This window comes from Plectrocnemia conspersa, unplaced genomic scaffold (genome assembly GCF_051122295.1).
Source record: "Plectrocnemia conspersa isolate PC_06_02 unplaced genomic scaffold, ASM5112229v1 ptg000011l, whole genome shotgun sequence".
In the NCBI taxonomy this organism is placed as follows: Eukaryota; Metazoa; Arthropoda; class Insecta; order Trichoptera; family Polycentropodidae; genus Plectrocnemia; species Plectrocnemia conspersa.
Window position 1 is genome coordinate 340,848 of NW_028277175.1, and position 26,119 is coordinate 366,966.

The 26,119-nt window shown below is 35.2% G+C and overlaps 4 protein-coding genes across 4 annotated transcripts; 2 read left to right on the top strand and 2 right to left on the bottom strand.

The window, feature by feature from the left end:
- Positions 1 to 847: 847 nt before the first annotated feature.
- Positions 848 to 10,897, bottom strand: G9a (histone-lysine N-methyltransferase G9a). The gene is made up of 15 exons (XM_088198784.1): positions 10,867 to 10,897; positions 9,256 to 10,754; positions 8,952 to 9,188; positions 8,612 to 8,888; positions 8,260 to 8,552; positions 6,317 to 6,582; positions 5,890 to 6,257; positions 5,489 to 5,823; positions 5,348 to 5,411; positions 5,132 to 5,274; positions 4,924 to 5,068; positions 4,682 to 4,846; positions 1,762 to 1,995; positions 1,524 to 1,702; positions 848 to 1,461 (listed from the first exon to the last, which is right to left on the bottom strand). Exons 2-15 carry the CDS (start codon positions 10,692 to 10,694, stop codon positions 1,317 to 1,319), a joined length of 4,290 nt encoding a protein of 1,429 aa, XP_088054910.1. The 5' UTR covers positions 10,695 to 10,754; positions 10,867 to 10,897; the 3' UTR covers positions 848 to 1,316.
- Positions 10,898 to 11,964: 1,067 nt separating this feature from the next.
- On the top strand, positions 11,965 to 19,565 carry Mps1 (dual specificity protein kinase monopolar spindle 1). Its single transcript, XM_088197796.1, has 7 exons — positions 11,965 to 13,033; positions 13,107 to 13,252; positions 15,478 to 15,647; positions 15,719 to 15,909; positions 15,973 to 16,123; positions 16,181 to 16,420; positions 18,193 to 19,565. The coding sequence occupies exons 1-6, from the start codon at positions 12,053 to 12,055 to the stop codon at positions 16,396 to 16,398; spliced, it is 1,857 nt and encodes a 618-aa protein (XP_088053922.1). The 5' UTR covers positions 11,965 to 12,052; the 3' UTR covers positions 16,399 to 16,420; positions 18,193 to 19,565.
- LOC148229045 (retinol dehydrogenase 12-like) lies at positions 16,650 to 23,282 on the bottom strand. Its single transcript, XM_088197797.1, has 5 exons — positions 22,946 to 23,282; positions 20,927 to 21,162; positions 20,514 to 20,768; positions 20,349 to 20,421; positions 16,650 to 16,908 (listed from the first exon to the last, which is right to left on the bottom strand). The coding sequence occupies exons 1-5, from the start codon at positions 23,216 to 23,218 to the stop codon at positions 16,717 to 16,719; spliced, it is 1,029 nt and encodes a 342-aa protein (XP_088053923.1). The 5' UTR covers positions 23,219 to 23,282; the 3' UTR covers positions 16,650 to 16,716.
- A 620-nt stretch (positions 23,283 to 23,902) lies between these two features.
- Positions 23,903 to 25,147, top strand: LOC148229046 (deoxynucleotidyltransferase terminal-interacting protein 2). Its single transcript, XM_088197241.1, has 4 exons — positions 23,903 to 24,074; positions 24,145 to 24,524; positions 24,598 to 24,762; positions 24,841 to 25,147. Exons 1-4 carry the CDS (start codon positions 23,987 to 23,989, stop codon positions 25,123 to 25,125), a joined length of 918 nt encoding a protein of 305 aa, XP_088053367.1. The 5' UTR covers positions 23,903 to 23,986; the 3' UTR covers positions 25,126 to 25,147.
- Positions 25,148 to 26,119: the final 972 nt, after the last annotated feature.

Below are 26,119 nucleotides of genomic sequence, written 5' to 3' on the forward strand. Positions count from 1 at the left end.
TAAGTGTACTTTACTTATAAATTTGTAAGAGTGCAAGTTCAAGCAATGAACATTCGGCTTTAGTAAAATAGTCATTTCGGATCTTTTAATGTTTACACAATGGCCACGCAGACTTTCGAAAGTCATACATTATCATCAATTAGCACCAAAAAAATGGTTTAACCCTTTGAGTAGTGATTTAATTTACACACATTTGTTTATTTGTTAGTATGCACCTAAGAATGAGTTAATTTTACATTAGGTCAAGTCCAAAATACAAGCTAAGCCAACTCATCTCTCAAAGGTAAATTAGCGGAAGAAGTAAAGACAGACGTCACATCTCGCATATTGCTCCATAGTTAGTCTGCACTTGGATTTATTTACATTATGTTTTAAAAATATGATAGCTATCCTTGCCGACTTAATAAAATCGGTAAGGATAGCTATTTCTAAACTTTCTAAAGTCCTTAATATCGGAATTTAGAAATCATTTACATTGAATCAAATTTTAAAAAATATTATAGAAATATATACTTAAGCAGAAAATTTTCAAAAATAAAATCAATATCTTAAATTTGAGTCATCAGTTTTTGATGAATATAATACAATAATAAACTTGATAAAGACTTTTTTAAAAGGAGAGCAATTTTAAATTAATGTTGTGCTATTATTCCATAGAAAAATGCAATTGCAATATATCAGCATGTATCATTAAAAGATAAAGATAAATACCAGATTCCTATCTGATTACGTTCATACTTACTATTAAAAAATTATTGTAGATAAGAGTATGTAGTTGATTAAACCATCTCCTACCTACAATTTTATGTAAACATAAAAAACGGGTAAGGTAAATAAAACTAAACTGTTCATTATGTAGTATATGTATTGATGATAATAAAGCATAGCATTTCGATAGAAAAGTTATCACTATACATATTATATTACATTCTACCGCTCGAATAAAATACGCTTTAATTATACAAATAAAAATCGCACACTATTACAAATCTCGATGAGATGAAATTATAAAATATGTAAAACGAACTTATCGTTATATGAGTTATAGTCTTTTTACTCGCTGAACGTTACCGATCGTTTAACTCCTAATGAACATGTAATAATTTAATAAAATGACTAGATTACAATAATACGCCGCGCTAAAAAATCATTAAGTAGACGAGTCTCGTTTTAAATACATGTTTGTACATTTTTGCGATAATGACTAGTGAAACGCGCGCACCGATAAGATCAAATCGAAACAGTTAAAAAACGATCCAAAGACAGACGTACAAAACGTATAATTAGCACCATGGTTATTTGGCAACTCGAATGATCTATTCGGACTCCTGATCTACGTCCTCGGCTTCGGTGGCTTCGTCCTCTGAATTCGTCTTTTTGTCGTAGCGACACACAGCCGAGTCGCAGTGGCACGTAAAGCTCTTGATCTTGATCTTCCAAAACTTGGAGCCGTAGTCGAATCTAAAAAAAATCGTTTAGTATAAATATATTTAGCACCGTCATATTTGTGAGCGCATCCTTACCCGAGTTCTTCTCCCGGTTTGATATCTTTGCAAGCGAAGAAGGCAACTCTCGGGAAATGCAGATCGCGATGATCTACAAACAATCTCACAGGAACTAAATTCGGTTCACATTTGTGGTTTATGAACCTCGATACGTTTCCGTAGTTTTTAGCGTCCAAGCAATACGTTTCGGCAGAATCCTAGATAGTTAATTATATTTAATTTATAGGCATGTATTAAATTACGTTAGAGTTAATACCTCCATTATATCGTCCTTCAGCTCCAGCTCGAAAAGATACGAGTCGTCGGCGCGGTGGTAAGCCAGAGACCCAGGCAATATTTCGCCGACATACTCCGATACGAGAGTGCCTTTCAAAATGGGCTCCGACGTACAAACGCCCCATCCGCCGCCCCTCGCTGTATTTTCAGTCTGTCGGAACACTTTCAATGAAACCCTCAGTCCTTTGTCCAAACAACGGTTTATACACCGAAGCTACAAAACAAATATAAAATTCATAATAACATATAAAATATATTCGAATGGTCAAAACTGAAACTTAATCAGCATGTTATAGATGCAAATAATCTTAATATATGTAATATGATGTCCGAGTTGATATACAATATATGAAATTATAGTATGTGATTATAATAATGCAGAATATTGTAGATATATTTATAATTGTAAAATATCTTTACTGTTTTTGTTGTTACAATAATTTTTGGCCAATATTTAAGTATGTAAATTATATTATTCATAGTCATTAAAACATATTAGTAGGTACATTATCACACATTATTTTTAAAATAACTTTTTAAATAGCACATATTGTGTCAATGTTGCTTTAATCGACAACAAGGGCATCAAACATGTTTGTTCTCTTTCCCGTTAATTCTTTTTATAGTATTTTGTATTATTTTTCCATTATTATGTAAACTGTTCTTCTTTTAATACTCTTAAAGAGAGAAAAGAAAAAAGACAACTAAAGATAACGAAGAATTTATTTTTCAAATTGTTAAACTAATGATAAATGTTAGATTTCTTCAGTGGACTATATGGATTTTAATGTTACAAGGGTTCATAGAATCCATAGAGTTATTAAATACATTTCTTTACCAATCTTACAAATTTCTATCTTGAATGAAAAACTAAAAAGGTCATTCTTCTTTTGATTAGTAAAAGATTCTTGATTTTGCAAATATTTAATTAATGACATTAATGTCGTCTCTTTGCTTGTTTGTTTCTTTTTAAATTCCTAGTTTAAATTTCGAGCTTAGCTCTGAATCAAGGTTTTCTAATTATTTCAACAAAAAATTTAAAGCCCATTCGGCTGTCAATAGTGTAACCTCTAATCTACTGAGGTACTCTACAGTGATCCTTATTGTCTGTAATCTCTTCAGCAGTATTGAAACACTCTTCGTTTCACATATCATTGAAATTCAAGTCACTTTTGACGTGTTGGCTAATTGTATTCACGTCTAAAATTAGGTTCAATAGTATTTTTCAAATTCAAGTACATTCTTTTGTAAAAAGTAATTTCTTAATGCAGAATATTTAAGTCTTGACGATTTTCTAATGCCGTTTATCGTTTTTTCGATTGTGTATTAATATAGATAAGGTCAATTATATTAGTTGAGAAGATCGTAAGCAATTTTTTTGCTATTCAAATACTTCTGACATCTAATAACAGATTCCAAGAAAACAGGCATGTTTTTAAAATCTGGCACAGACCCACCCTTTCTTATGCAGTATTAAAAATGCAGCTGTTGTAAAGCATTTAAAAATAAAATCGAGCAATGAAAAGTTTAGATTTGGCATCTTTTTAAGAAATAATTCATTAAATATTGTTGTACTTGAAGCTAGAAATTGTAAAATGAATTGCAGTAACATTGAATAATACAAATACCATTAAAAATGTAACTAATAAAAGGATAAATATGATGCTATCAATTTTTGATATTCAGCTTTACAGAAATACTCTTAAATCACCGTGATTGACACTTGCAATCGTTTATTTTTTAGTAAGCAGATTTATGACTGTACTAATATTAGTTTACAAACTTTTAGTCAGAGACAACAGTTTCGAATCTATCCCGAAAATATTTTTTAAAACATGTCCTTTCAGTGAAATCGTATTTGAATATATTTTCACGGGTAGATATATATATATTTTTACCAGTGAAAATATAAATTATCTGGCATGTGCTAGTAAAATTATATGATTTTAACTTTTCCATACGTAGTAATATATACATTTACATACTTACGCGCAATGTATAAATTTTACAGTGTATGTGTATTTTTCGGTGAAGTTATACTTTCACTAGTGAAATCGAAATACATTTTTACCAGTAAATATATATTTTTACTAGCGAAAATATAATTTAACTGATAGGCGCTACTCAATTTGCGAAACGTCTGTTTGTTGTTCAAACCCAAACCTAACCTAATAAAAATTCTAAAATTTTTTTTTTAAAACTCATTAGGTCATTTCAAAAATACGAAATAAAACGACTCCTCTCTCAGGGGAAATTAAGCGGAAGAATAAGCACAGACAGACGGCGCATCCAGCATGTTGCTGCATAGTTAGTCTGCACTTGGATATTAGTGTTTTAAAAATATGATAGCTTTCTTTACCGATTTTACTACAGATTACTAATAAGAGAGTATTCGTCGAAGTATATTAAAACCGAATTTTGGTCAATAGGAGGGTGCAAAAACAATTATCAATTCTTAGAATCAAAAATTCACGTCAAAAGCAATAAAATGTTGTCGGCGCCGTCGGATATACATCCTGCCAATGCATGCTGGACTTCCTGACACACTCACCTTCCAATATTTGGAGGTTAAAATCAGTCATATATTTGACCGCCAATCATTTATAACTTGCATTTTTATATCAATACGACTTTAATTGTATGTTACACAACAGATGAAATTATGAAACAAAATGTTTTTCATATTTTCTTTTTATATTTTATACCATTGGATCGTTCCATCGCCCTCAATTGCACAAAAACCTGCTACGGTTCTTCTGGATTGCTCCAGCGCCCTTATGTGCTGGGTTGCATAAATCCGGCAACAACGGAATTTGTTACAAATTCTCGCCAAAGTAGCAATAATGGTTATATGAAATTTCGTCAACCAAATTATAGATAAGTTAAATTATATAAAATACCTTATGGCAAGAACAAGCGTCGTTACATTCAAATATCATAGGAGGATCGTCGTAATCGAAATCAGACACGAGTCTTCCGTTGGCATTGTACCAGCACTTCATGGATAGATTCGAACACGAACAGTCGCTTGATCCTTCTTCGCACATTTCCTTACACTGACACGTCTAAAATAATATAAAAATATTATTTAAGAACATAAAAGAAAACAGTCAAAACTATCAATAAATAACTTAAGCACTACCTGCATGGAGTTGATCTTTCTATCTATTTTAATATCGACCGTGAAACAATTCTTCGTGATGTATGAAAATTTGCCGTTCAAATTTTCGTCGTCCACATTATTAACGCATTTTACAGGAACGTTTTCCTTTCCGTTTGATATATCCCTTTATTGATAATTAAATATAATCAACATGGCTCACTCGGAAGCAATTTATATGAATACTCACTCGGATAAGATCCGATCCGGACCCTGATTGTCGTTGACCACTTTTTGGATTTGTTCGTTGATGGCCAGCGTTGAATAACAATCGCTCGTGTCGTCACTTACGCAATCTAAAGGTGTTTCATTTTCTAAATTTTTAACTATGACCTAAAAAAACGTAATAATAATAAAACATCTTCTGAGAATTGATAGCTCAAGATATAAAATACTAAATAAATACCTGCGCTCCCCACGCCAGAAGCACCACCACACATTTATGATGATCGTGACGCGCACTCAGATGCCTGAAACGCATTTTTTACTCCATAATCTCACAATATAATGACAAATATATTTTTTATGTATATATATAAAATCTCACAGGGGAGTGTCGCCGCTTCTATTCGAAGCGTTCACGTGACTTCCGAATTTCAACAGATCCTCCATAATGACTTTGCAGCCCACCATCGCCGCCCAATGCAGCGCAGTGTTATTTTCGGAGTCCCTCAGAGTCGGATCGGCGCCTTTCTCCAGCAGGAACCTGACGACATCTTGTCTCTGATTCTCGACGGCCCAAACCAAAGGCGTCCAACCGCCGTCGTCCGTCTGATTGATGAACTTCTTCATAAACTTCGCATAAACCTTGAGAATCTTCGAGCATGTCAAGATATCGCCGTATTTCGAGGAGAGATGTAAAACTGTCGCACCGTTCGGACCCTAAAAATCAAAAATTTTAAACCCGTGTTCCGTTATTCGCGACTATTAAAATGTATTTATAAAAACCTTTATCGAAACGTCGGCGCCGGATTTTAGCAAAAAGTTGACGACCATTTTGTATTCGTTCGATTGGCCGACCAGTTCTTTAGCTTCGTTCTCGTCTTTCAATTCTTCGTTTATCGAATCGTCTTCGGGCAGTTCGACGTTTTCGTTAGACTCGTCGTCTTTATCGGTCATCTTGTCGACGATCTCCGTATCGTAATTCATAACGGCTAACATGAGAGGCGTCCTTCGCTCTCCGTCTTGAGGGTTCAATTCGCAGCCGATCATTCTGAATATGTACAGAGCGCACATGTTTAGTTCTCGAGCGGCTAGATGCATAAACGTTCCGTCGTCAACGTGAGGAATGCGCCTCTTAGGATTGCCTCCGGAATCTGCGTAGAAAAATGTAATAGAAACTATCGTAAGGAGAGACAAGGAAAAATAATCTTACTTATGGCGTCTATTATAGACTCGGCAGAATTCTCCTTGTCGCAGACGGCTTTGATCAGATTCATATCCTTCTGATTGTCACGATTGACCTTAATCAACAGATCGTCATAATCGATGGTGTTGTCCCTCTTTTGGATGATTTTATCCAAGCTTTCTTTGATGTTCTCGATTAAACCGTCTGGTATCAAAGGTAGATCGTCATCGTCGTCGCCTACTATTATGCTTCTAGAATTGGACGAATGAGCGAACGACATTGTTGCAGGGATCCTATTAAATAAAACATTCAATAATTACTAATTTGATTCTGACGACGTTTTTTTTTATATACTGTAATAATTAATTAACTAGCTGTAGGTCCCTAACTATCGTGAGGTATCGCAACTAGTGAGTGTATATAAATACCGGACCTTCAATTTTTTGGGTTTTAAATTTTATTTTTGATTCATTCTGATTTTTTTAATATATCTTTAGTGTTTTATTTTAAGCAATCGCTGGTAATTAATTGGCACACAAAAATGAAGTTCTGGCAGAATCTCCAGATTATGTATATTCCCTACCAGCAGCTTGAAGAAATGCTTTCCCAAGTATGTACACTCACCGAAGCGATTCAATTGAATCATATCCTAGCGTACCTTGTAGTAATTATGTGGAAAATAAAAATAGCTATTATTTATATTCTCCCATGTACAAGTATCTTAGAAACATGTTTTAGACATTTTCTAGTAATAGTGAGTCGATTGCATTATTTGGCAACTAGACTAAAGAAACATGCAATTTTCAGAAACAATGAGAAATATGAATACATTTATGTATGGAAAGCATAAAAAATAAGACGTATTGCCTCAACTTAACCGTTGAAGAAGAGTCGCCGATTTAAACATACTTTAACCGCCCTACCCATACGAACGTACGTGATACGTTCGTATGGGTATTATAAAAAATATTCGGCGAAATTTTTTTTCGAGAACCTCTGACTTGCAAAGGATACAAAAAAGGATCACAAATGAGTCTATTGCGTATTTTTTTTCTGTTATATTGTAAACAAGTATCGTTATTGTGAAATTTAATGAAAAAAAAAACAATGTATTTTTTAACTACTTTTTGAATAATAACCCAAAGGTAGGGCGGTTAAGGTAACTTCCGTTGTATGTTTTTCTTCAGTTGTCACTTTTAAATTGCAAATATAGACCATAATTAGGAATATTGTGTTCAATGTTTAATTGTTGTATATAGTTCTTATTGTTTATAAGTATTTTGCAAAAGCAATATACGATGACTAAAAATATTATGAGACTGGAATTTAAAGTGATTATTTCTCTGTAGCAAATATACTACCAATGTTATCAGCTAAATAGCTGTACATATTATATTTTTATAGTTAATGAACCATATTATTTATGTAAAATATCATGTCTATTTTTTTTCTTCAATTTTCACGTTCAAATTGCATTTATGAATTCTAAGTAGGAATATTGAACATGGCTTTTAACTTTTATATGTACATAATACTTATTGGTTATAATTTTTTTTCAGAAGCTACGAGAGAACGAGGAATCTTACATCTTGTTTTGTATTTAAATGCTGAATTTTCATCGGCCGACAGTCAAGCATCTAATTAAAAACAAAAGAATTCAATGCATTTGGCTCGGAAGTCAAACCGAACAAGCTCAATTTTTATTTTCATTAATTGAAATTAATTTTTTTTGTTTTGTTTATGTGTATTATATAATAATCCAGCGATACGATTTATAGAATATTAATTTGAATGTAGAACATTTCGATTTTGATGTGAGCGATTTTATATATAAGATAACTGAATTATAATGGACGATTATTTAATTTTTAATGATCGTGATATAAGACGAGAAAATTGGATCGTATCTGACACTGCCGTGACAAATAAGGGTCATGTAACAATTTGACTATTTTAATACTTCTACATACCATTGCAAACGAGGGCTGGGCAGTAAAACCATCGGATTAGAACACTTGGTTTCGAGCGTGACTTTAACACAGTCGACGTTAATCGGTTCCATCGTATCATCGTTGACTCCGCAATGAGGACAGCCGGGTTCCGAGTTGTACAAGTCCGTCATGGTCCCTCTGGGTTGGTTCGGATGATCCTCGTTGGTCGCTTGAGACGCGTCGGTCTGACCCGTAGGAACGTATAGAGGCACAAACGGAAGTCCGCACTCCCAGTGAAACAGGTGACCTTCGCTGCATCGATAGTGAGTTCCCTGCGATAAAAGCGATCGATAAGAGTAGCGCAGGCTTCTAAGCGCGTTTCGGCGCTTACGTGACTGCAGAAGACTCCGCAACCGGCGCAGCAGTGATGCGAGAGAAGCCGGAAGTGGTGCATGTCGCACGCAACGAAGAAAGGAGCTCTCGGTCCGGCCCTGACCAGTTTGCGGACGGAGACCTTTCGGCCGCATCCGATTACGCGGCCTCCGACGAATTCGACGGCTTTGCAGAACTCGACGTCGGTCAGCGAGTCCGGATCGGCGTATAGATTGGATTTGGCGGTGCAAAAGCAGGATGTTATGTTTGAGACGCTTTCTTCTTCTTTCGAACATCTAAAATTACAATAAAAATATATCATCTCGATGCGTTTTATTGAAAAGTAAGACGATACTTACACTTTATGTGGATCGTTATGTTCGTTCGAGTTCGAATTGCTCATCCTGGATCGTTTCCGAGTCACTCTGATCGACACTTCTTCCTCGTCGTCCAAATCGAGCTTGTCGTCTTCGTCGATTTCGCTGTCGCTTATCGATATCTTTCTTTTATGCTTGTTGCTTCTCAACTTCTTGCTTTGCGTTTTGATCGTTTCTTCGTCGTGTTTTTCGCTCGTCTTGACTGACTTTTCCGTAGAACTGAAAAAAATTTAAAACGTCGTTTTAAAATGAATATTTATTTATTAAGAAATAAAAATAGGGTCACCTTGAATTTAAAGTCTTCGCTCTCGAATTCAAGTGCTCTATTATAGCTTCGGTGTTGGTCGAGTCCATCGTCGACTCGTCGGTGAACGTTTCGCGATCCCGCGCAACTTTCTTTCTATTATGACCGGACACCGCTTTCAAACCCAATTTTTTCAGATGTTTCTTTTTCAACTTGTTGATTCGCTTGTGCTCTTTATCTTCTTCGTAAGGACTTTCTTTCGATTTAGATTTAATCTTGATGTTGTCGTCGTCATCGTCGTCGGAATCCTTCTTACCGTTGCCTTTTTTACCGTCCGCTTGGTACGCCGGACCTAAGATACATCGATTGATCTCGTCCGATGATAAATAACGATCTTTCCGTTCCTCCTGGACTTTCTCGACTCGTTCTTCGTCCGAAGAACGAGTCGTGTTAGTGATCTTCTTCTGATTCTTCTTATTTTCGGTGGCTTTTTTCAATTTTGATCTCGTGACTTTTCCTTCGTCCGGTTTCGATTTGTCGATTATTCCCAGTCGCGCGTTATTCTGCGTCTCCAGTCCTAGTCTGAGTTCTCTGTTGGCTAATACTTTAGCCGTAGGTTTGATGCGTCTCGAGAGTCTCGTCTGACCGCTGTTGGAGGCTTCGTACGACTTCTCCTTCCTGGCTATCGCGTTGGCTAAGACGTTCTCCGAATAGTCCTTGGACCGTCGCACCGATCTTTTGACGCCGCTTTGAGTGGAATTCTTTCGACCGTCGTCGGACTCGCTGTTGGAATCTTTCTTGGTCGCGTTCATTATGGACTTGCCTCTCAGAGACCTCCGATTCGCTGCTTTCTCTCCGTCGGAGACGATCTTCATGTTGGAATTGCGATAACCGGATTTGTCCGAGCGAAACTTTAATACGATTCTGGGTTTATTCTCGGAGGGATCGTCGACGCTGCAGTCCGTCAGTTTATCGTTCAGATCATCGTCGTTAGCGACGGCAACGGCGTCGGTTTTGGGTCGGTCGGAATCTTCTATCGCGTTTTGCGAGACGTTTGAATTAGAATAGGAGGAGTCGACGTTTTGACCGTTGGAAGACATGAATATCTGTTGGGTGAAGTCGGCGGTTATGGAGAAGTCGGGGTTGACGGAGAGCACGGCGTAGTTGGAGATGCCGTCTGAGACGTTAACGTCGTCGCTCGGGAGAAACTCTCCGATGATGTAGCCGTCCCGGACGTCAGTTTCCTGGTTTGCGCTGTTCTTGTAAATGGGGATTACGATGGCGGCGTCGTCGTCGGTCACGGGCGGAGTCGGCGCGGGCGGAGTTTGCAGCTTCCGCTTGACGATCGGAGACCTCCTTCTGGAGCCGCTCCTCCTCGCGGCGCCGGCGTTGTTGAACACGCTCTTCATTCCGTTCAGCACCTTCGAAAACAAGTTCTCTTCCCCCTCGGCCTCTTCGAACGAGTGCACCTTCGAGCTCATGTTTTTTTTGGTCGAGGAAACGCACTAGGAACGCGGACGCTCCCGCAGCCTCGCCATCGTCTGCGAACGTTAGTGAAATGGCATTTATTGCACAACACGGACGAAACGTAAATGAAACGACGCCCAGAAGAGGCGAATATAAACAAAAACATTAACATCCATTGACATTTACCCGAAGCGGCCGCAAGCCCGGTGTTGCCAGTGACGACGCTAACAAAAACAAACATTTTATTTTCCTCTATATAAATATAATTATATTTATATTTACTTTTATTTTCTACATTTTGAAATATTCTTTTAACAATATCAGATACAAAAATCACACGATGCCTAACCAAAATCATTTTCCTTTCACTCATATGTTCGTATATAACTGAATAATATGGACGTGGACCTGCACGCAATAGCGACTATTCTATCGCATTTTAGATCTTGCTAGTGTGATTTTTCCATTCTATCTGTGTTGTGTGTTCCATAGCGTTTCGTTTTTATACCGTAAAATACAATGCCTGGCAATCCAACTGACGAATCTTGTGACGATGGTGTCATAAACAGTGCAATTGATACGGACAGACTGATTATAGAAATTGAAAAAAGGCTAGCTATGTAACAAAAAGCCATATAACAAAGAATTAAAGGAGTACAGTGTTCGTAATTAGAAAGAAAGGCTTTGGGGAGAAGTTTATTTCTGTGTCATATAAAACTAAAAGGAACTCTTATAATTATAGTAGTATTTTATAGAATATTTTTCTGGTAGTGTCGCAGCTTGTAAAGATTTACCTCCATTTTATTATTACTCGTTTATTTTATAATAAATTTCAAAACGGTATTCACATCAAGGTTACTGTTAAACGATGTTTATTCTGTATTGACTTTCTATATTTTGTATCATGATATGCAATTTTTGGTCAAATCGCATTGAGTAAATATTCAAAACTATTTTTACTCATTCTATAATACTTGAGAAATTCACGCGAATGATCACATAGGTTTTCATGTAACTTGTTGAACTGTTCCTTCATTAATCTTTGGCTTAAAACAGTAACAGTTGATAGCGTCGCTTTGCTTTCTCATGGAGCAAAAGAGCGACCACACTTATAGTTTTAATAAAATCCACCGTGATACTAAATAAAACCAGCGGCTTATCAGTCGCCACATAAAATGTTTGTGACTGAGATTTTCAAGTTGGAGATACTAAATGATTAATAAATTCCAATATTGCACATCACTAATTGTCAGACTATAAATACAACGCATTTGTGCAAGTTTTTGTAAACGATGGCAACACCGGTACGTCAGCGGCGACCGTTGGCGTTCGAATTGAATTACCGGTGAAAATAGTAGTCGTCGTTAAGGAAATGTCGGGCGTCGTACGCCGGGGCCCCCTGCGCATGAGGGACCTTCTACCCCACCTGAAAGCCCTGGGAGAAGGCGACGACGCCGAGCCGTGCGAAGGGGGAGAGAGGGGAGAGGGGGGCGAGGAAAGGGAGGAGCCTCAGACTCCGGTCCGAGAGTCCTCCTGTCCGGGCGTCACGTACAAGGTGGGGCTGAGAGCGGCGACTCCCCGGTCGGCCAGAGGGCGCAGCACCCCCCTCAGGATGAGACAGACTCCGGCGCAGCGGTCCGCAGGGAAACGACCCAAGGTGAAATACTCTCTGTTCACGCCCGAAAAGACGCCTTCGCACAACGACGCATTCGCGGTGCCGAAGAGCGGCTTCGACGCGTCTTTCGAGCGCCTCAACGGAAAGTTCTTGACTCCGCAGTCCACGAACGCCATCTTGTCCACCAACGCTATCCTCAGAGAACACAGAGACAGAGACGCGGCGGCGGCGGCCTTCGCTCCGGCCGACTCCAACAGCCGGCGACCCGAGACGAGGGCGCCTCTCTTTCCGGCCAAGCAGGGCTTGTTCTTCAAAAACAGCATGCACTCCATATCCGAGAAGGAAAACAGCCATCCCGGTCGGCTCCACAAGGAAGACAACTCCATCAAAAACTCTTCCAACAACTCCATGTCAGACTCCAAGAACGCCACCGAGCTGTCCATCAGAGAGGAGAACAGATCTCAAATACACATCACTAACATGGATCCCAGTCCTCCGTCCGAAAATAACCGATCGCACGCAGAACCGATCGCGGCTCAAAGTCGTCCGCCGCTCAGAGCGATCGACGGCGGTTACTTTCCACACAAGCCTCCGCAGATAGTCACACAGCAATGCCCTCTTCCACCCGCCAGAGAGATCAAACCGATCACCAAACAGTACTCGCAGATGCCCCTCAAGGGAAAATTTTATACGGTGCTCGGAAAATGCGGAAGCGGAGGCTCCAGCGATGTTTATAAAGTACTAGTACCTTCCTTCTTTACTGCCGATCTTAAGTTACTTTATTTTTACTAATGAAATATTCAATTTTCAGGTAATGGATCCCGATAATTCTACCATGTTTGCTGTAAAATGTGTAAATATGGCTGTCGACGCCACCGTCGCCGAGAGCTACGTCAACGAGATCAAACTGTTGCAGCGATTGCAAGGTTCAGACAGAGTTATCACCATGTTCGATTAGTAAGTTTAATTACACTAAATAAAATCGTTTATCTCAGATCGCTCTTCGCGCACCATGCCATCATTTTACAATATTATTCTGTCTTTTAAAAAAGAAACAACACTTATGCATTTGACTCGTATATAATCCGAAAAATCAATATTCTTTTTTATTTACAAGCAAGCGGTAATTACTTTTATTACGTTTCTTCCAAGTTAATAGTAAAACAAATATGGAATAATGTAAAAAAATATTCAGAATTTATAATTTATGATAAATGCTTATATCCGCTTCACAAGTAATTTTTTTTGTATTAAATATTTTTCAGTAAATTTTAATTTATAGTTCATGATAAATGCTTTATATCCACTTTAAATTTATTGTAAAAAGCATACTACATGAATTGATACAATAATATAATATATGATTAACATAATATATGATAACATATTCGTATATTCCCAGTTGAAGTATACAAGTTTCTGAATGTTACCTCTAGTTATTGAAATATATTCCAATGTATTTTCATTTAAAGTATTTCTATTGTCTAATACAGGGCTTCTTAAACTATGGGTCGCGACCCCAAATGGGGTCGCTTAGCGAAATATTAGGGTCACGAGATTTTAATGTAAAATATTTAAATACATGAATTTAAATTAAACGTTTTAAATCATTTTTTCAAGCTGCTCATTATGATCATATAACTTTTACTCACTACCTTATTCATCGGGAAATAAATTCCTTGCAGCAAAATAATTAGCATCAGAATTGAACGATGTGCTTCAGATCTATTAAGATTATAAATTTCATTAAGAGCCATGCCCTTAACAGCCGCTTATTTTCAAATCTCTGTAAGGATACGGATTCCCAATACAAATTTATTATTACATGCAGAAGTAAGATGGATATCAAAAGCTCAAAGTTTAAGAAGATTATTGTCATTAAAGGCCGAAATCGAAATATTTTTATAGGTCACTTAAAAGCGCTAGAAACACAGCTTCGTAAATATTTTCTATCAAATACTAATTTCAAAAAGTTATCTTGGATTCAAAAACCATTTTTGATCGACTTGAGTGAGATTAATCACCTGCCATATAAAGCTCAGGAGGAATTTGCTGAGCTTTCGAGTGACTCAAACTTGAAACTAAATTTTCCAAAAAAGCCCTTGACTGAATTTTGAATCGGAACTATAACTGAATTTCCCAAAATCTATGATATGGTATTAAGTGTTCTTCTGCCGTTCAACACCACATATTTATGTGAAATTACTTTTTCAGCTTTAACACATATTAAATACCAATATCGTTCATCACTAAAAAATGTTGAAGATATTTTACGTTCAGCAGTGTCAAATATTGCACTAAGATTTAATTTGTTATGCAATAAAAAACAAGCACATCCGTCTCATTAAAAAACGATTTTTCCCTTTAATTTTTGAATACTTAATGACGAATATATTCAAACAGAATAAGACGACTAAAATGCCCGGTCTCGAGTATTTTGCTTAATATTTTCTTTTATTTATGTTATTGCAAAAAATGCAGTTTTTATGAAAAATAGGGCATATAATTTTTGTAACTATAGTAAATACAATTTTACAGCTTTTTGTTTCTAAGCAAATTCTAAAACTATATTTTTTCATATGTATGTATATTGCTACCTAATCAATAAATCAGCACAAAATATTTATATATCTTTATTTTATATTTATCTGGGGTCGCGAAGAAACTCACAATCATAAATGGGGTTGTAAATGAAATAAGTTTAAGAAGCCCTGGTCTTGTAGAAAAAGCCCTTTCTACACTAATTTGTATTGCTGGAGGTCCTAAAACCACCATTGAAATTTTGTATAAATGAAGATATGTATTTTTATTTTCCTCCCAAAATTCTTAAATATGTTTTCTTCAAGTTATTCAATGTCCACATCTGTAGAAATAGGGAATCTATGCGTGTATTATTGCCAATTCTTTACTTCTTAAAAAATACTTTAAATCGTCTACCTTTTCATCGGGCTTTTCACTACATGTGCTTGTTTATTTGTAATTGAAATTGATTTCTCTAAAAATTGTAATTTGTTCTAAATATTGGTAAAGGTGACGATTAGCGTTCGATATTATTAAGTTCTTTAGTGACCAAATACGCAAATATGCGTAGATGTTTATTTTAACACTCACATTTTGAGATCTTTTCAAAACAGCTAGATCGCTCGTGAGCTACGAATATAATAAAATGTTTATAACTTTAGCGAGTACGTTAAACATCAGAAGAAGCTGTACGTATTGTTGGAGATGGGCGACACCGATCTCTCTAGTTTGCTCAAATATTACAGAGCGCAAGATAGATTCCTTCCGTTCCCGATTTTGGTCGGCTATTGGACCGAAATGTTGACGGCGGTGAACCACATTCATAAAAACGGTAATTAAAAGCGACGATCGAGACTATAATGCAATAATCGACAGTGACAATGTTCCATTTTTCTTTTTTAGGAATTATTCATTCAGATTTAAAGCCAGCTAACTTCTTACTGGTGCACGGTCGCTTAAAACTGATCGATTTCGGTATAGCGTCTTCGTTAAACGCGGACGCGACGAGCGTCATGAAGGAATCTACCGTGGGGACCTTCAATTACATCAGCCCCGAAGCGATCACGTTGAACGGACCAAACTCGGCGGCCAAGGTAATAATTTATTGATATAGTATCGTTTTTTTATAGGAAAGATTTTATTGATTATATTTCTAGGTATCTTATAAATCGGACGTGTGGTCGTTGGGGTGTATCTTATACAGTATGCTCTACGGTCAAACCCCGTTCAGTCACATCAGGCATTTCTACACCAAAATAGCATTGCTGTCGAATCCCAATCTGACCATCGACTATCCGGCGCTGAAAGGTACGATCGATGTATTTTTTTAGCAATCTAAAATATTCAACGGATCGAATATTTCAGGTCTGCCGCTAGTTTTGACGAAAGCGCTGAAGTGGTGCCTCACGTGGGACGTTAAGAGACGACCCACTGTTCAAGAGTTAGTCGATCTTCCGTATTTGAACAGCGAAGGGACCTCCGCCTCCAAAGAAGAGTTGTCGTTGGAGATCGTACTGAAGATAAAGTCGGCGCTCAACGACGACGAATGGTCCAAGTTTGCGAAAGTCATGGGTGCTAAATAAGTAACCGTTTTGCAATGAAAATGTACATAAATATTCATATCGTATTTTTAGCAAAGATCTATATGTATATATTGTAATTAATTTATTCTTACGCAACGTATGATTTATCATATGGTCATATTATTTGATCATTTTATAGTATTAAACTTGAACTGCTAACGATAGTGCAATTTTTATAATATTCGTGGATTTAATTGCATGGTTGTGCTATACAATATGTATTCTAATAGACGTTTTTGTAAATATAAATAATTTTATAAATTTTATTCTATAAATAAATATAAAACATTTTACAGACAATCACAGATAATAATGTAGTTACGATTTTAAAATATTCCTCAACGTCATTCGCTCGTCGTGAACAATTTCTTCGCTTATCGTCCATAACTTTTCCTCAGTTTTTTCGTCTAAGATCACTTTGGAGACGTAAGGTTTGCAGTTCCGATAAAAGCCTCCAGATTTTCCCTGCAGTGAAGGATCAGTAGCACAGTGCATTATCGTTTGGACGCCCTATAAGTTAAAAATATTCATATAAATTTTATAATAGTATATATATAACGAAATGAAAGTAACACTAAAAAATATATAAAATAATCGTTCCAGAAAACGAATTGTTTGTGCATTACTGTTGGACAAATTAGATGCGAGTGAGCATCGGTCAGAACAATGAGCACCCCCATGCAACAAATCCTTTTCTGAAGATTTACTTTACATAAATGCACAAATAACTCGTTTTATGGAACAAAGTATTTATTTAAATACACATTTTTCAAAATAATTCCCTGTTAAATAGCTCCCATTAAAAAAATAGTAAAATATTATATACCGCGTGATTTTTATAAATGTTGCTCAGTTTCAGAAAATATTTAGTTTTTATATTCAACACAAAAAGTTTCCACCGTGTGATTGGTCGGTCGCCTTGAGGGGCGGTGCCATTATAGTATTGGTTTATTATCGAGGAGTTGTGAATATTATTATCGTATCTCCCCGTTTGCAATTGTTATAGTTTGTATGTTTTATTTATTATAATCTTTGTCTTGCTATATGTGTATATTTTAATTTTATTTATTTCAAAAATTAATACTCTTCTTTTTAACGTGAATCCTGCGTGTATTTGTTCTTGTGCACTGACTTGAGAAAAAATACTGTAATTAAAATGTTAATTTGTTTCGTTGTTGGTTTTTTTTTAGAACATTATTTTCAATTGCAAAAAACTATTTTTTTTACGCTTTAATATAGCAAAGGTCGGTTGTTTTAACAAGCATAAATTTTTCTGATAGTCTTACATATAGATATTTTAAATATAAAGTAGGTTCGGGTAATAAGGCCTAAGCAATAAAAATCCAATTTAAAATTGTTTGAATCACTCAAGGTCACAAACATAGGTAGCTAACACTCAAAGATGGCGCCTCAAACGTGTCACGACGCGATGTTTAGCGCGATGTCGTTCATTGTGGGAAGCGGTTGCGCAACACGAATAACAAAAAATCGTCCGTTACAGTATTTTTTAAAATATTTCACATAATTATGTAATTTTACATTATAGATTTCTATCATTTCATACTTTTATGACCTTAGAAGTTTAAATTAAAATATCATGGTTCGAATCATATTATTTTTATTTTTCTTTACACATGTCGGTGGTTATTAAGGCCTACAACATTTAATCATATGCCTTATTATCCTCTTTTTTGAATCAATATCACAGCTTTAGTTAGTATCTATTTTAAAATGCTAGGAGTGTTATAAAAAGTAATGACAACTGTTTACTAATTGTTTATTGTTCATTTTTAGTGACAGTAATCACAATGCCTCCCAAACGAGCATTGTGGTTTGAAAATGACTTGGTGTCGGCTGTTTGAGCGGTAGAAAGAGGAATACTGGGCACCTATAAAGCTGCTGAGAGGTATAAAGTTCCCAGAAGAACCATTAGAAATCATCTTCAGACCGGCAGTTTAAAAAAACACTAGGTCGAAAATCCATACTCAGTGACGACCAGGAAACTGAACTTGTAAGCAGAATCATGAGGTTCACTGAATTTGGATTTCCTGCGACACCACTGATTCTCTGACGCTCGATCTTTAAATTTTGCGAACTTAATAACATCGATCATAACTTCAACCCATCTCATAAAGTTGCTGGTAAAGATTGGTTTAAAGCATTCATGAAAAGACATCTAGAAATATCTAGAAGAAAAGCTCAATTCATGAACCCGGCCAGAGCTCAAAAAAAAAATGATTGTTGACGATTACTTTAAGCGACTGAGTGAAGTTTATGATAATTTGGATTTGAAAAGTCATCCTGAAAGAATTTACAATATGGATGAGAAAGGTTGCCGTCTAACGATCCACCACCAGCAAACTGTTTTAGCAAAGAAAGGAGCTAAAAAAGTGCACGCTGAAAGTTTCACAATCGCCGGATGTGTAAATGCACTTGACATTGCAATACAGAGGTATATGACAACATTCCACCGGGAACATTAGTTCAAAAATCTACAAAGGGTTGTATGACCAATGAGCTTTTCAAAGATTTTTTGAAACACTTAGCCCGGTACAAAAGTCCAGGAAAGTCCCTTTTAATATTTGATGGAGCAGCCTGTCACTTAAACCTATCCATAGTTGAAGTTGCCGATTCACTTGATATATCATTATCCTGTGTACCATCAAACACCACTCATGAACTCCAACCGCTTGATAAAGCCGTCTATCCATCATTTGAACACCATTGGGAAGCTGAAGTTTAAACATTTATGGAACAAAACCCAGATAAAAATTCACTAAGGCAAGATTTAATATTCTCTCAAATGTCTGGTCGAAATCTGTGACCCAAAATAACATTATAAGCGGCTTCAGGGCAACTGGTTTGTGTCCATTGAATCCATAGGCTATTCCAGAAACAGCTTTTGCACCATCTTTACTGACAGAAGCACCAGCTCCTCCTGTATCAGACGATGTTAACAAAGAAAATTCGCCATATCTCGTCTACCCTAGGCCACCAACATCAAGAATTGGAGAAGAAGGAATGGTCAAATCCCAAACAAACGTCCTGGAAGGTTTTACCTTATGGGTTACGGTAGTTCTAGTTCAGACGATGATGAAGATCATGTGCCTCTCGCTGAATTAAAAAGAACTTAAGAACTTAACTTAACATTAAAATTAGTTGATTTCGATTTATAGTTTTTATTTTATTTCAAATCTCCCTTAGCTAGGCCTTAATACCCGAACCTACCTTATAAGTAAAAGAAACATATTTATGTTCTCAACCTTTTGGGATTACTATCTAAATATAATTTCTTCCGAGCATAATAAGAGCCTATTAAAAATATATCTGATTCTTTCAATGAAAACATCAGATCTGGAAATTCTCGTCAAAGGAGCAAAAGCAATGATTTTCACTATTTTCTGAGATAAAATATTTTTATTAAAAACTTTCTATTTTTCCTGATTTATTTTTATGTTTCTGGACAATTTATGAAAGCTGTAAATAATATACTAAATAAATGCTTAAGTTCAACGAGTTACAATTTTTTTGTCATTGAGAGTTAAGTTATCAGGAAAAAGTAAAAATTTAAAATGCCTTCATTAACATGATTAATAAAAAAAAATAGCTAATATAAAATAAAATATAATCAAAACATGACATACTTTATCAAAAGCCTTTTCAAAATCAATGTAGATAACATATTGGGATTTACCGTAACAAAGCTAAAAAAACAAAATAAAACCATTGTTGCTGATATCACAACATAAAACCGTGTTGTTGATCAATCAGATATCCCTCAATGTGATATTTTGAATTCTTTTTTTATGTATGTATAGTTCGCAATCATAGATTGTCGTTTTTATAACGTTCCATATTTACAGGAAAACATTAATATTAATAAAAGGTCGAAACAAACAATAGCAGATGTGCAATAATATCGGATAAGATAAGGGTCGTGAAGTAATTACCTGATCGGCCGATCTCATGAAGAGCCAAAACACTGGAGCCATGGTTACAAAATGATACCATTTTAAAGCGTGTCTGAAAAAAATATAATATTTGATTAAAGGCGATGGGTTCAAATAATAATAAGATCAACATCTGTATATGCATAAATAAAAAAATAAATGTACCTGAACAAATTTGTGTACGTGAATCCGGGGCATACTGTAAATACGTCGATTCCTCGATCTTTGGTTAATTTGGCGAGTGCGCTTCCGAAGTAGACGTTCATCAGTTTAGAATTGCAATAACCAGGATGGTGGCGTCCGAGCTTTTTGATAGTCTTCTTATCGCCCGCTTTTATCAAATCGTAAGTGTGCCTCAGGTTCAGATCGTCAAAGTTGATTTCTCCACGCTCGTGCAATAGTGAAGACACTATTACGATCCTATTATTTAATAAAAGTAATACTGTATAGGATCATTTTTTATGGAATTACTAATCATAAACTATTATCTGATTAGTTGGTTCTAATTTAAAATTTATTATAACAAAAATTTTTGTAGACTTAGCTTAATATAAATATCATATAATAAATTATGAAACCTGCTAGGAGCTCCTTTTTCCAACAGATCCAAGATAAGATTCGTCAACAGGAAGTGACCGAGATGATTGACGCCAAAGTGCATCTCGTGACCTTCTTTTGTTATGTCGTAAGTCATTTTCGATAAGGCGACACCGGCGTTGTCGATTAGAATATCAATCTTGGCGAAGGCCGCCTTCAGTTGCTTGACGAACGATCTTATCGATTCGAACGATTCCAGATCAAGGTGCATCACCATCTAGAAATATAATTTCTACTTTTAAAATCACTATTCATTATTCATTAAAAAAAAATATTTTTAGTTACTATAAATAAGCGAGTGGTCAATATTTAATAAATTGCTTTTATAACATGGCTACCGAACCGCTTTCGAGAAAAAAGAGAAAGAAAATTCGGGTTTCAAGAACCCCCTTCCCTCCGCCAGTCCTCGCCTGAAGATATCGTAATTCCGGTAGCTGCATTTACAATTGTATGTTTAATGTATTTTTGTAAATGACTGAATTGTATCGCTTTTGGCGAAATAAAAAGTTGTAATCAGCATTTTGAGTTACAATTTTCGTATTACACACACTAGCTCAGAATACAGAACAGAATTATTTTTAATAAATATTAATAGAAATTGAGAGGTGATCAACGTAACGACAATAAATAAGTTGTTTTTGCCAAAGAATACAAGTATTTTTTTATTATTTCAGATGAAATTTTTTCAATTGCTGAATTTTTTATTGTCACATATTTTAAACGCTGTTTAAGCATCAAAGTATCAAAGATAAGTTTTTTTGTAAAAAAATCAGTATGTTCCAAAAATATTACATAAATCAATATAATCATATATTCTAATTATATACTCGACCATTTGGTATTAATTCAATTTTTAACTAAAGAACCTTTTTTAATTAAAATATTCGGATTTCGTAAGTTTTTTTAAACCGGATCTTTCTCTAGATACCATACTTTATCTTGATAATAGAAAATAATATATTTATAAGATAAGTTAATTGATTATCTCATAATATTCAGATTTTTTAAATCATGCCATATTGAATATAGCCTTAAATATTGATGTATAGAAATAAAAATAAAACTATCTTTTAAAAACAATTTAATTTAATTGATCAATTTAATTTAATTGATTTTATGTTTATAAATAAAATTGAATAATTGTAATAATCGAAACATGCAAAAATGGATCTGACCATTTTTAGCTCCAAATTTAGCAGCACCGAATATATATCTAATTGTATCTTGTAAAATGTATGAAAAATAGGACGCATACAATTATATTAGGATCGCATGCCACACAAAGAGTGATCTGAGATTGTGAAGATTAGGAAATAATATTTGGGATTTGTTCAGGTTTTATAGTGGCTTTTTCAGCAAAGCATTTCACTAAATGACATGCATTTCTCTGGAAAAATTCAAGAGGTCCTCGTTTAGAATCAACAGTGAAATATTATGACATATAATAAGTGAGAATCGAATGAAAAAAGCACATATAAACCGATGTTTGCCAAATAGGAGAGTGCAAAAAACAATTATCTTTTTTCAGTAGTCGAAAATTCAGTTTGAATAAACTTCGACCAATACTCTCATATTAGAAGTCCGTAATAAAATCGATAAGGATAGCTATCACATATTTAAAACTTAAACAGTAATATATTATACAAGTGCAGACTAATTATGGTATGGAACAATATGCGAGATGCAACGTCTGTCTGTATGTCTTTTTCCGCTTATTTCCCCCTGAGAGATGGGTTGGCTTAGTTTATATTTTGGAATATATACTTAATCTTAGAACATTCATTAGTTTAGGTTTGGGTTTGAACATGTTAAGTATGTAAATGCATATATTATTAAGCATGAAAAAGTTAAAATCATATAACTTTACTAGCACTAGTAAAATATATATGTGTATCTACGGATGAAAATGTATTCCGATATTATTTCACTGAAATGACGTTTCAAAAAATATAATTTGACTGGGATAATCCGAGAATTTGTGGTTTGGAATTGAACGTTACCAGTTGAGCTCTGGGGTATTCTTGCTGCACCTCATCGACGACTTTGGCGGCCGCGTTGATGTCGCGACAGGCCAACACCACCTTCGCTCCCCTGGCCGCTAGGTGTCTCGCCGCAGCTCTCCCCAGTCCCGAGCTGGCTCCCGTCACCACGGCCGTCCGACCGGCGAGGTCGACGAGGCGACATGAGCCCCATCCCCTGGACGACAAGAGCCTGGCCGCCCAGACTCCGGCCGCCGCTAAGGCCGCAGCGCCCGCTACCCACGTCCACGACATATCAAAGTTCGTTCAAAACGACCCGACGTTTCGTACAGATGTTGCCATACTTCAAAATAACACTGACTTTTCCTTGTAAAATGATTGGATTCATTATTCTTTTTTTAATTAATCACTACTCATCAATAAATAATACATATTTACTATGAATAATATCTATAGTTTATCGGAAAAGCGTTTTTCTTTCAGTGTTCAGAAAAAGACCTATTTGCCTACTTAACAATATAATAGCTTAATGCGAGTGACGAGCAAAACTTTGTTCTGTTTTTATTGTGTATTTAGTTTTAGTGGCGAGAGCTTGTCGACACTTAGTGACTGTAAAGACCTAAAACATCTTTCCGAACGAATCCAGTAAAATTCATATAAGCAATTTCAAATGTTCGCTAAAATTGCTACTGGATATTGTCTTCACGTAAAGAAACATAATGAATCAGTTGACAAAAATACATACGTATATACTTGATCAAGGCTCTGGACTGCATAAATAACTCTGGTAATAAAGCATAATTGTGTGCATATTTTTGTGTATTGAAATAATATAATACAATTATTGTTTTGGACCATAGTGACGCATTGGGGTAACCTGTTAATAAATAAATATCGAAAGACACTCGATTGAATTTTAATTTTTTGACAAAAATTTTAAAAACGGGTATAACAGCGAAATATATGTTGATTATTTTTGTCATTGGCAACACTCGAGTTGACAACTATCATAAAAACGAGGCTCGCGAATGCGTAGAGCGACGGTATAAACGAGCATCGAACATGGATTATATAATAGACACTGAAGGCGACATAGAGCTCGTGGAGAAACCCACTCTCGCGGAAAGCGAACGTCAACATTTTTTAGAAGGTATTTATTGTTTTTAGGTTGTGTTTTATAATAACACTGCCATTTGATATTTACTCTATTGTGATCTTAGCCGAAGAAGACGCGTTAGCCGATCTCGTCGCCAACGTAAAGATCGTCGCTAACAAAATAGCCGAAGATGGACGAAAAGAGATCTCTTTTAAAGAAAGGTTGGGCGATTGGAAGGTTCAAAATGCGATTCTAGATTTTTATCAAGAAATGGGATGGGGAACAAAAATCGGCGAACAGTCGTTCCGAGACAAATTGAAGAGAAGCAGAGACAGGTTTAACTTCGACGACGTCGATATGGAAAAAGGAACGCTCCGAATGGAAGCGATGAAAGTGGATGTGGATAAGGAAATGGAAAAGTCCGTCATTCGACCCGGTTTCGAAAAGCAAGTCACGTTGCCGGAGTATAACGTTAGCGATAAAAGACTCAGAGCCATGAGAAAGGTGAACTATGACCGTCGCTAATTATCCAATATCGATTATATTTTATTAATACGATATGTTCATTTTTCAACAGAAAGAACGAGATAAGACCAAAGGACCGTCGTGGTATAATATGGCGGCTCCGGAGATAACCGACGAGCTGAAGAACGATTTGGAAATTTTAAAAATGAGATCCGCGTTGGATCCCAAACATTTTTACAAAAAGAACGACATGGAAGCGTTACCCAAATACTTTCAAGTATTACTTTCTCTCCAATACTTGATAATTATCCTTCCATCTCGACGTTTATTAAATTAAATTATTAAATTATTGCAGGTCGGTAAAGTTATCGATTCTCCTTTGGATCATACCAACGTGCGATTGACGAAGAAGGAACGGAAAAGAACGTTGGTCGACGAACTGCTCGCCGATGCCGAATTTAACAAATACAACAAGAAGAAGTACAAAGAGATCATCGAAGAGAGAAGGAAGTCTACGTATAAAACTTATATCAAAGACAAGAGGAAGAAGAATAAAGAATTATTTAAGAAAAATAAAGACGTTTACAAAAAGAAAAAGAAGGAAGTCGTCAAACCCAAGAAAACTTCCAGATATTCTTAATAAAAGCATTTTATTTAATAAAGCTTTTTTTACTATCCATCCTCGTTGAAATAATACACTAAATTCAGTTTTAGGTACATAAAACTCTAAACATTATAAAACTCAGTAGTGGGTGTAATTGTTTTATATCGAGTATTTAGGTAGTAATTTAGACTCGATTCAATCAATTTTGTTCAAAAATTTCAATAGTAAGTTTAGATGATTATGTTTTGTTGATAGTTTTCTATTTTTTCATTTTATTTAATTCATAATTTTAATTACCTGAAACATTAAACGTACTTTTTTGATTTTTTTCATACAATTGAAATATTTTTTATATTATTAAAAAAAAATATGAGACTTTTTAAGTTAAACGATTACCTTATCAATAATATTATAAAAGACATTAACTCTGAATAGTTGCTTACTATTTTCGAATCTGTTCTTAATTTGGATTATTTGAAAAAGCTGAAATGACGTCCCTGATCAAAAGTAATTAATGGTTAATTAAAGTGATTAATATTAACCAATAATTATTTTTTATTTAAATAACATATAGAGGCAATTAATTGATTTTCTGCGCTAATTTGTTAAATAAATTAATATCAGTATAAACCGAGAAAAAAATACAAATATATTCGAATATTTGAATACTTGATCCCTTTTTTATTCAATATTCGAATAGTTATAAATTATGTGTAATTGAGAACCCTAATTCGAGACTGTTGTCTTAGATTTTCTATGAGGGATTACCCGATAATTTCTGGTTTATAATTAGGGACTCATTCTGTCTATTTTTGTTAATGTTTCTATTTCATTTAGATTCATAGTATTTAGTTAAATAACATGCAATTTTGTGGGGAAATTCAAGGAGATTCACCCTCCAAATGACTTGTCTGTGCAAAATACTTAAAATAACTAAATAAAAATATGGATTTGGATAAAAGTTTTATAATTAATAAATGATAAAAATAAAAATGTAATTTGTCATTTTTAAATATTTTTATACATTTGG